The sequence below is a fragment of the Rhinoderma darwinii genome, chromosome 1 (assembly GCF_050947455.1).
Source record: "Rhinoderma darwinii isolate aRhiDar2 chromosome 1, aRhiDar2.hap1, whole genome shotgun sequence".
NCBI lineage: Eukaryota > Metazoa > Chordata > Amphibia > Anura > Rhinodermatidae > Rhinoderma > Rhinoderma darwinii.
The window spans coordinates 304,452,318-304,464,180 of record NC_134687.1 but is presented as its reverse complement, the minus strand read 5'-3'; the positions used below and the strand labels follow the sequence as shown (position 1 = coordinate 304,464,180).

The following is an 11,863-nucleotide window of genomic DNA, read 5'->3' as shown; positions in this document are numbered from 1 at the left end:
AGGGGTTGTCCGGGCACAGACCGTTTTTTATACTGATGACCTATCGATGTGCCTGGACAACCCCTTTTACTCAGACTAATAAATTTGGACCCCTGACTAGAACATAGAATACATACAGACCCAGACGTTCTAAACTATTGCAGTCCCCAGACCAGACCCCCTATACAAATACAGACCCCAGAACAAGCACCCTAAATAAATACAGACCTCAGACCAGACCTTCCACACTAATAATGACCCAAGACCTGACTCCCTTAATACAGACCCCAGACCAGACCCCTAAACTAATACAGACCCCTAAACTAATACAGACCCCAGACCCCTAAATAGAGACCCCTTAAATATAGACCCCAGACCTGACCCCCCACACTAATGACCCCAGACCTGACTCCCTTAATAAAGACCCCAGACCAGACCCCCTAATCTAATACAGACCCCAGACCAGACCCCTACAGGCCCGCTAAATAGACCCCATAAACTAATACAGACTAATACAGACCCCAGACCAGACCCCCCTAAATACATACCCCGGACGTCAAACTAATACAGACTCCCTAAATACAGACCCCAGACCCCTTAAACTAATACAGACCCCTAAATATACAGACCCTAAACCCCTTAAACGAATACAGACAGCAAACCTCCTAAATACAGACCAGACCCCCTAAATACAGTCCCCAAACAAGGCCCCCTAAATACAGACCCCTTAACCCCTTAAGGACACAGCCTGTTTTGGCCTTAAGGACACAGCCTATTTTTTCAAATCTGACATGTGTTACTTTATGTTGTAATAACTCCGGAATGCTTTTACCTAGCCAAGCGATTCTGAGATTGTTTTCTCGTGACACATTGGACTTTATGATACTGAAAAAATTTTGCCGTTAAATTCAATATTTATTTGTAAAAAACACCAAAATTTAGAGAAAATTTGCAAAAATCTGCATTTTTCTAAATTGTAATGTATCTGCTTGTAAAACAGATAGTTATACCACACAAAATAGTTACTAGTTAACATTTCCTATATGTCTACTTTATGTTTGCATTGTTTTTTGAACATCCTTTTATTTTTCTAGGACGTTACAAGGCTTATAACTTTAGCAGCAATTTATCATATTTTCAAGAAAATTTCAAAAGGCTATTTTTTCAGGGACCAGTTCAGTTCTGAAGTGGCTTTGAGGGCCTTATATATTAGAAACCCCCTATAAAACACCCCATTTTAAAAACTGCACCCCTTAAAGTACTCAAAACAGCATTCAGAAATTATTTGAACCCTTTAGGCATTTCACAAGAAATAAAGCAAAGTAGAGGTGAAATTTACAAATTTCAATTTTTTTTTACTAAATTCATTTGTAATACAGTTTTTTCTGTAACACAGAAGGTTTTACCCGAGAAATGTAACTCAATATTTATTGCCCAGATTCTGCAATTTTTAGAAATATCCCACATGTGGTCCTAGTGCGGTAAAGGACCGAAACACCGGCCTCAGAAGCAAAGGAGCACCTGGTGGATTTTGGGGCCTCTATTTTATTAGAATATATTTTAGGCACCATGTCAGGTTTGAAGAGGTCTTGTGGTGCCAAAACAACGGAAACCCCCCAAAAGTGACCCGATTTTGGAAACTACACCCCTGAAGGAATTTTTCTAGGGGTATAGTTAGCATTTTTAGCCCACAGGTTTTTTGCTAAATTTATTGGAACTTGTCTGTGAAAATGAAAATCTACTTTTTTTCTGAAAAAACATACGATGTTTTCGTTTTTACAAGGAATAAAGGAGAAAAAGCACCCCAACATTTGTAAAGCAATGTCTCCCGATTACGGCAATACCCCATATGTGGTAATAAACTGCTGTTTGGACCCACGGCAGGGCTCAGAAGGGAACTAGGGCCATTTGGATTTTGGAGCGCAGATTTTGCTGGAATGGTTTTCGGTGCCATGTCGTGTTTGCAAAGCCCTGGAGGGACCATAACAGTGGAAACTCCCCAAAAGTGACCCCATTTTGGAAACTACACCCCTCAAGGATTTTTTCAAGAGGTATATTTAGCATTTTTAGCCCACAGATTTTTTGCTAAATTTATTGGAACTGGTCTGTGAAAATGAAAATCTACTTTTTTTCTGGAAAAACATACAATGTTTTAGATTTTACAAGGAATAAAGGAGAAAAAGCACCCCAACATTTGTAAAGCAATGTCTCCCGATTACGGCAATACCCCATATGTGGTAATAAACTGCTGTTTGGACCCACAGCGGGGCTCAGAAGGGAAGGAGGGCCATTTGGATTTTGGAGCGCAGATTTTGCTGGAATGGTTTTCGGTGCCATGCCGTGTTTGCAAAGCCCTGGAGGGACCATAACAGTGGAAACTCCCCAAAAGTGACCCCATTTTGGAAACTACACCCCTCAAGGAATTTTTCTTGGGGTATAGTTAGCATTTGGACCCTACACGGTTTTTGCTGAATCTATGGGAATTATGCCGTGAAATTGAAAATCTAAATTTTTTCTAATAAAATGTCGTTTTAGCTCAGATTTTTTCATTTTTACAACAGATAAAGGAGAAAACACACCCCAATATTTGTAAAGCAAACTCTTCTGAGCACAGCAATACCCCATATGTGGTAATAAACTGCTGTTTGGACACATGGCGGAAGTTAGAAAGGACGGAGCGCCATTTGACTTTTGGAGCTCAAGTTTTGCTGGAATGGTTTGCGGCCCCATGTCACATTTGAAAAGCCACTGAGGGGCCAAAATACTGCAAACCCGGCAAAAGTGACCCCATTTGGTAAACTACACCCCTCAAGGCATTTATCATTTGCCTGGACATATGACGGCTTAGGAGTGAAAGGCGCATGTGAGACCAATTTTGGTGATTTTCGCAGCATTAGCCCACAACGGCAGGGCTCTGGGGTCAAATAGTAAAACAAACCCCCAAGTAGTGACCCCCATTTTGGAAACTGCACCCCTGAAGGCATTTTATTAACGGGTGTAGTGAGCATTTTGACCACACAGGTTTTTTTTTTTTCTATTAGAAATGAATGCTCAGTGGATGGTGCAAAGTGAAAATTGCAAATTTCCACAGGTATGTGCCATTTTAGTGCACAATATTTTGTGCCCAGTTCGTGCCACTGAAGACAAATACCTCAAACTGTTAAGCGGGTTCTCCCGGGTATGGCGATGCCATATATGTGGACGTACACTGCTGCTTGGGCACGCTGCAGGGCGCACCATTTGGCTTTTGGAGCGTGGATTTTGCTCGCTAGTTGTTTTGTTTGGGGTATTGCTGGTATTTCAGTTTATGATGTGGGGGCATATGTAAGCTGTGTGGAGAACATCAGGGGTATAATAAGAGAGTATAATAATGCGGTAAATAAATAATAATCCGCAGACGTGGCCGGTGTTGCACTGATAAATGGCGCCCGATATTATCCGCTTTTGGACACTCTGCACATTTTGCATCGCCATATTCTGAGAGCCAAAACGTCTTTATTTTTTTTCACTGGAGCTGGGTGAGGGCTTATTTGTTGCGGGACAATCTGTAGATCTCATTAGCACCATTTTGGGGTACATGCGATTTTTTGATCACTTTGTATTAAATTTTTTTGGCAAGCAAGGTGACCAAAAACCTGCAATTCTGATGATTTTTATTATTATTTTTTTTACGGCGTTCGCCATGTGCTATGAATGACAATTTTACGTTATTCTGCGGGTCGGTATGATTACGGCGATACCATATATATATATCGTTTTTCCTAAGTTTTGCAGCGTCTGCACGATAAAATCACTTTTGTTTCAAATAATTTATTTTTGGTGTCACCAGATTCTGAGAGCCATAACATTTTTATTTTTCCGTCAAAAAAGCTGCGGGAGGGCTTGTTTTTTGCGGGACGGGCTGCGTTTTTTAATGGTATAATTTTGGGGTACATGCAATTTTTAGATCCCTTTTTTTATTCTGTTTTGCAAGGGGTAGTGACTAACAAAAAGCGATTCTGGAATAGTTTTTTATTAAATTTTTTTACGGTGTTCACCGTACGGGTAAAATAGCGTGATATTTTTATAGTTTGGGTCGTTACGGACGCGGGGATACCACATATGTGTACTTTTATTTATGTTTTTTGGTTTTTCCTATAATAAAAGACTTATTATAGGAAAAAAGGCTGTTATAGTGTTTTTTAACATGAAACTTATTTTTTTTTTACTTTTTTACAACATTTTTATTAACTTGTTTTAACTTTTACTTTTGTCCCACTAGGGAACTTGAAGGCATGAAGCCCTGATCGCTATTCTAATACACTGCACTACCTACATAGTGCAGTGTATTAGAGCTGTCAGCTATTCACTGACAGCAAGCCTATTAGGCTTCGCCTCCCGGCGGGGCCTAATAGGCTTCCGTACTAGGAAGCGATTGTTAGGCTATGGTTGCCATAGCAACCATCAGAACACTCGCGGGTGCCGATGGTTGTTATTAGCAACCATAGGGTACGATCTAATCACTTAGATGCAGCGATAGCTGCATCTAAGGGGTTAATCGGCCGGATCGGAGCCTTGCTCCGGTCCTGGCCGTTAGGGCACGATGTCAGCTGTGACAAACAGCTGACACCCGCGCCCGTGGCAACCATCGTGGTTGCCGACAGGGCTACAAGCCACTTCGATGCATCGATCACGTTTATCGATGCATCGAAGGGGTTAATCGGCCGGATCGGAGCCTAGCTCCGGTCCTGGCCGTTGCAGAGGGGCGTCGGGCAGCTGATTCCCGGCGGTGATAACGCTGGCTCAGCTTCTGAGCCAGCGTCATCACATACACACGTCATAGAGCTGTGATTGGTCAGTCTGCTTTGACTGACCAATCACAGCGATCGCCGGCAGGAGACCGCTGTGAATGGTCCCCTGCCGTCTTACTGTGCCGATCAACTGTCATAAACAGTTGACGGCACAGTTCTGTCACCTTGTCCTTTGACAGGGTGACAGTTTTTAGCCAGGACGCACCGGTACGTCCCTGTGCCTTAAAGCACTTCAATGCAGGACGTACCGGTACGTCCTGGTGCGCTAAGGGGTTAAACAAATCCATCCCCTTATACTTACATTGCAGCTCACCTCAGTCTTCTCTGTGGAGTCTTGCTGCTGCGGTCATGTGACCAGCAGGTCTCTAAACAGTAGTAAGAACTTCAGAGATGAGGTCATGTGACCTTATGTCTAAAGGTCCTTTTGCAGGACATATACAATGCCGTTTCGTCACGTTTTTTGCTGCGATTCGCAGCAAAATAGCGGAAAAAACATGCCAAAACTACATTGTACTTTGGGCCCTATGATGATCCGCCATTATTTCTATTGGTACCATTTTGGGGTACATGAGACTTTTTGATCACTTTTTATTTTATTCTTTTGTGGGAGATGAGGTGACCAAAAAAACTATGATTCCACCCCACAAATATTTTTTCCCTAGTTTCCCAGTACATTATATGGTGCTATGAAAATCTACAACTTGTCCCGCAAAAAACAAGCCCTCGTACGGCAATATTGATGAGAAAACGAAAGTGAAAATCCGAAAAATATATGTGGTGGGAAAGGGTTAAAGGCTATGCAAACCATGGAAGACTTTTTTTTTTTCTACTAAAACAATGTATTATAGTGTTTAGTGCAACTTTGTAATTTTTTTTTTATTAAAAAATGTTTTTACTTTTTGAGATACTGACGGCTTCGGTGACCGCGGTTCCTGCATGTCTCTAGTACGCAGGATCCACCTGTTATCGATCACATCTCAAAAATTAAAACAAATTTTTAATAAAAAACAATTACAAAGTTGCACTAAACACTATAATACATTGCTTTAGTAAAAAAAAAAAGTCTTCACAGGTTTACATAGTCATTATTTGGAAAATAGGGCTTATCCATTTTATAACAATAGCCGTCATAACCTCTAGCCGTTAGCCACATCATTAGCGCTATCTGAACCTGACCTGCGCTGACATCTCGTCACAGGACTGACCCTTTATTATCTCGCACCTTCTACACAACGCGTTTTGATCCTTCTTGCGCGCCGTCCTTCGGTCGCAGCGTGTTGACGTAGCTGTGCGTCATCCCCAGGGCAGCGGAAAATGGCGGAGGCTTTACCGGAGGCCGGACGGTACTTCTGTCATAGCTGTTCGGCAGAGATCAGTCCTCGTCTCCCGGTAAGAAGAGAAACGGAGGGTACTGGTGGGCGAAAAGCAATAATCTTCAGACTCGAAGCGAGAAAAACCTAGCAATGGCTCCTGTCAAATGTGCGGGAGGATCTGCTGAAGGGGGAGGAATAAACTCCCCTCCTTTATAGCCGGGTGTCCTCACAGCGCCATGGCGGCACCGCACCCCGTGTGCATGGCTCCATCTGACCCCCTAGCACACCACGCCGCGGCATTGTGCTGGTTTCACCGGGCCCATGCTTGTGTAGTGGCGTTAAACATAACCTTATAAACCGGGGCTGGGTGTAATAAACGGTGTTTTCTCACGTTATTTGCTGTTTTTGTTGTAAAATCGTATTGACGCATTGGTAATGTTTTTCCTTGTGTGCTGTGTGTAGACCCTGAGGGCTATGTTCACACAGTCAGGATTTGCCATAGGCAAGTCCTGAACAAAATCCGCAGCAGAAATTTTAGGATGATGCTCATTTGTGTCACAGCATCCACTTATGAATTGGCCCCCAAAAAAACGTGCACAGGTTTTCTGTATGTGAATGAGGTCTAAAATGAGGTGTCCCTATTCACTTGCATTAAATGCAAAATGTGTACAGGTTTCATGAGGGTTTAGGTGCAAAATCTCGTCCTAAATCCTTATCAAATCTTGAACCTATGAACATAGCCTTAAAGGGGCATTTCAGATCTTGGACATAATGTTCTATGGATACGGGTCCCACCTCTAGGACCTCCTGACCCCCGTACCACGTGCTGTTAATGGGCTTCGGCCACTAACTGACGTGGTGGCCAGCTTTTGTTTTTCTGAAACTGTCAAGTGCATTTTAGGCTCCATTCAGACGTTGTGGTTGAAAACCTTTTTTACCCTGATTTGGCGCATTTTTCAATACAGTTGTGTTTAAAAATGTGTCAAATTGTGGTAAAAAAAATGCTTCTCGGTCTTCGGATGCAGTTTTTTCATGCGGTTGTAACTGAATCTTGACTGCAACATGTGATGTGAATGGATCCTAACTACGATGTTTCCAGGACTTCCATAGAAATGACTGGAAGTTATGAAATTGAAATCTAGAAAGTAGCAAAATCCAGCACGTCCTCTGTTAAAAAGGTTTCACTTTTATTTCTGCATTGTGCAATTAGTCTTGTCGGCGATGCAAATAGTCGCTTATGCGTTTTGAGCTGTGCGGACTCGGTTTTGACTTGGACGTGCTGGATTGTTGCTCCTTTTAGTATTTGTGTTTTCGTTCTGAGGTTCACCAGTCCATCGGAGTACCCGATGTGTGTGACTTGGGCGAGCTGACCATTGTTTTGTATAAGGAAGTTATGAAAACTGCAGAGCCCAGCGAGCTGCACTGTTTTTAGAACTTGAGCTATGGAAACCGTTTCTGTAACTCCCATCCACTTCTATGGGCGTTCCGGAAATAGCGTTGCAAAATACGCTCGGTTGTTTCTGGAAAAGCAGGCCACCAAGTAAGGCATTACCGGGGCCCAGTGGCAGCAGGTAGGACAGGGGGCACCGTTCTAGACATAGGTGCGAGTCCTAGAGGTGGAACCCACATCCATCGGATATTTAGGGCATACCCTAAATCCCTAAATGTAGGGGTTCTTCTCGGAATACGTGGGACTTTACCCTGAAAGTGAAGAAACTTGTCTCCCAGGGACACATCCAGGCTCAAGGATGTTTCTTATTGAGACTTGTTGGTTTACCTCATGTCTTGTAGGCCAAAAAAATTTAGATGGACAACAAGGTGTTTATATAGGTTTTCTTAAACTGGCGATTAGGTTCCATTCACACTTGCCTTTTTCTGTCATTATTTTAAGTTGCGTTGAGAAATATTTCTGTAATGTTCCTATTGATAATAATTGGATTTTCGAGATGGGAAATGCCTTCGTTACCATCCCATATTCTTCATACTCCAGATAATTCCAGCAAGGTTAGAAATAAAGGGGGGGTTTTCAAAGAAGCGCTGCTGACATCCATGGGGGGTTAAAGGGGTTATCCACTACTGGACAACTGATGACCTATCCCTTGGATACGTCATCTGTATATGATCTCTGGGGGTCAGACACCCGGAACCTGCAACGATAAAGGGAATGTGTCGCTAGAATTATTATTATTTTTTTCTGTTAATTAGTTTTCGAGTGATTACACATTGTTTTAATTTTTTCACAAGTCAGGAAATATTCTAAATTATATTCTAATTTATAACATCTCCATGTGCTGGTCACTAGAGGGAGCAATTCCCAAAATTGCAGCATGGTCACTGTGGTAAAGCAACCTCATTGATTTATGCTGCAAATTTGGGGTAGACACACTCTCCTCTAGTGTCCTCACACAATCCCCCCTCCCTTATTCTGGCTAGTGCCAGGAGAAGGAGGGGGTTGAATCTTCAAACCTCCTACACTGTGTGCTGCCGTTTTCTGAGCGACTTGACAGTGTAGGAGGATTAGATACAGGGAAAAGGGGGAAAGATGGATCCAGCGTGGATGCGTTTAAAATGGAACGAGTTCCAAGTTTAATTAATCAAATAATTCTAAAAAGAATAAGACTTGGTTGAAAGTGTAAGATCCTGGAGTGTGAGGATAATATCCAGTGTAGAAAAAGCCTACGCGTTTCTGACGCTATCTGCATCCTTGGTCATGGCTGGTACATTAAGAAACGCGTAGGCTTTTTCTACACTGGATATTATCCTCACACTCCAGGATCTTACACTTTCAACCAAGTCTTATTCTTTTTAGAATTATTTGATTAATTAAACTTGGAACTCGTTCCATTTTAAACGCATCCACGCTGGATCCATCTTTCCCCCCTTTTGCTGCTATACACCATCGTGAACCGACACGAGGATCCGTGCGGGGTTATTCTAATGAACTAGCAATACAAGGTGAGCTGGAGGCTTTCTTCTTTTCTTGATTAGATTCAGGGCTCAGCAGACCGTATCACACACAAATAATACACATCCACACACACCATCATAATACACAAATTACCTGCCTCCGCTGGTCTACGCTCCTATTCCTTGCGCCTGAACATATGGCCAGAAGTCGTCATCTTACTGTCTGGCAGCGGCTTCCGGCCCACATGAAAATGGCGCTGGATTTCGCTCTGCGAACGAGCTTCGTTTTGGTCTGTGTGGGAGCGGCGCATGCGCCGTTCCCACACAGACGGAGTACGCTTCAGAGAATGGAACGGCTCCTGTTCGCATTCTGTATGGGGTTGTATGTGCCGTATTCCATCTCTGTATGTGCCGTTAATCTACACATACAGAGATGAAAAAAAAATGGCAGCCCCCATAGAGAAGTAAAAGTTTGAACACAGTAAAAATTAGAACGTGACAACACTAAAAAATAAAATTTTTGTTTTATATTTCATTAAAAGCAAAATAAAGAAAAAAAAATAAATCATGACAACTTCCCTTTTAAAGAGGCTCTGTCACCAGATTTTGCAACCCCTATCTCCTATTGCAGCAGATCGGCGCTGCAATGTAGATTACAGTAACGTTTTTATTTTTAAAAAACGAGCATTTTTGGCCAAGTTATGACCATTTTTGTATTTATGCAAATGAGGCTTGCAAAAGTACAACTGGGCGTGTTTACAGTAAAAGTAAAACTGGGCGTGTATTATGTGCGTACATCGGGGCGTTTTTACTTCTTTTACTAGCTGGGCGTTGTGAATGGGAGTGTATGATGCTGACGAATCAGCATCATCCACTTCTGTTCGTTAACACCCAGCTTCTGGCAGTGCAGACACACCACGTGTTCTCGAGAGATCAAGCTGTGACGTCACTCACTTCCTGCCCCAGGTCCTGCATCGTGTCGGCCACATCAGCACCAGAGGCTACAGTTGATTCTGCAGCAGCATCAGCAGGTAAGTAGCTACATCGACTTACCTGCAAACGCCGATGCTGCTGCAGAATCAACTATAGCCTCTTGTGCCGATGTGTCCTCGCTCGTCCGACACGATGCAGGACCTGGGGCAGGAAGGGAGTGACGTCACAGCGTGATCTCTCGAGAACACGCTGTGTGTCTGCACTGCCAGAAGCTGGGCGTTCTGAAGAGAAGTGGATGATACTTCTCGTCAGAACGCCCAGCTAGTAAAAGTAGTAAAAACGCCCCGATGTACGCACATAATACACGCCCAGTTGTACTTTTACTTTAAACACGCCCACTTGGACTTTAGAAAGCCTCATTTGCATAAATACAAAAATGGTCATAACTTGGCCAAAAATGCTCGTTTTTTTTAAATAAAAACGTTACTGTAATCTACATTGCAGCGCCGATCTGCTGCAATAGCAGATAGGGGTTGCAAAATCTGGTGACAGAGCCTCTTTAAGCTGCTCTGGCTGCCTCCGAGCACTAGACGTACATGCCGGAAGCAGTTGGCTCCTGCCACTGAAGAGTGGACGAGCTGCAGCACGGCTTCTATGCAATTCACAGAGCCAACTGCTTCCGGCTCCAAACATTGCATAATGGGCCATAAGTTCTGGTTCCCAGAGGCTTCTGGAGTGGCTTAAAGGCGCGGGGTCTGGGTGGTGGACCCGCGCCGATGATATATTGATGACCTATCCGGTGGACAGGTAATCCGTTGTTCCGTAGTGGACAACCCCTATAAGATCATTGAAATCAGTGGGGGACGATTTGGAGAATTTCTTGGGGCTAATTCTGACGAGGTTTCCGTGTCAAAATCCATGCCAAAAATATCTGAACTACCCCTTATGCTTCTTGATCATAGTGACTGAAAGCTTAGAATCAATGGGGGGAATTTATTATGACTGGCCTTACATAATGTAAAGAGTGCTTGTGTAGGATGCACTTAGTTTATTTAGAGATGCATGCCTCTTAAATGGGGTGCATCTCTGGCCACCCACACCTTCCATTATGCCCCACCCACCATTTAGAAAAAGGTAGTGAGCAATGGAAAAAGCTTAGATCTTTGAGCAAATAAGGCGTGTGCCTAAATTTGTAACTCTTTCTGCCTTAATTCTGGTGCACAGCCCTTTAAAGGGGTTTTCCCATCTTGGACATTTCCACAGGATATGCCATAAATGTCCAATAGATGTAGATCCCACCTCTGGGACCTGCACCTATCTCTAGAACGGGGTCCCCTGAACCCCATTCTAGCTTTGTCGGCTCCTGCTTCTTCCCGGCCACTTCCTTATGAGGTGGTCGGGAGTTATGGAAACAGCGGAGATCGCACTGATCATTCACACGTTCTATGTGCTAGTTATAACTGCCTCAAGACTAGACATTTGTCACACAGATGCGACCAATCAAGAGTGACATCCGATAAAGTCTGTAAATACAAATGGACCTATTCTCTGGAAAACATAGATTCAGGATAGGCCTCATTCACATTGCGTTTTAGCCCTTCGTTGTCTGGTATGATGGCGGCTGTATGAGAGGATGTTGAGAAAGTAAAGCATGGCAATGTTGAATGGCTAGAGTAGAGATTTCATACTACACCTTCATGCTGGGGGTGGGGGTTAGTATAGACTGCAAGATGAAATAGGCATTACTTGGGCGAGAAGATGTGGGAAATTTGGCGGTGTCTGTGTCATGAGGGTAATGGTAGAGGTGAGGGACTGATGCTATCATGAGGTTAGTAGGTAGGACTGCATAATTCCTGTTATTGGTCTTCTAATATGCTGGAAAATCTATTTCTAGTAAGACAGCAGTAGATCTTGCCGAGTGATTTTAATTTGTGACTTTAA

The 11,863-nt window shown here is 43.2% G+C and overlaps 1 protein-coding gene across 1 annotated transcript in view; it reads left to right on the top strand.

The window, feature by feature from the left end:
- The first annotated feature begins 6,034 nt into the window (after positions 1–6,034).
- Positions 6,035–11,863, top strand: part of RNF126 (ring finger protein 126) — a 34,083-nt gene continuing 28,254 nt past the window's right edge. The window contains exon 1 of the mRNA XM_075825462.1: positions 6,035–6,158. Coding sequence (XP_075681577.1) covers positions 6,084–6,158 — 75 coding nt within the window. The 5' untranslated portion in view covers positions 6,035–6,083. The remainder of the gene's footprint in view (positions 6,159–11,863) is intronic.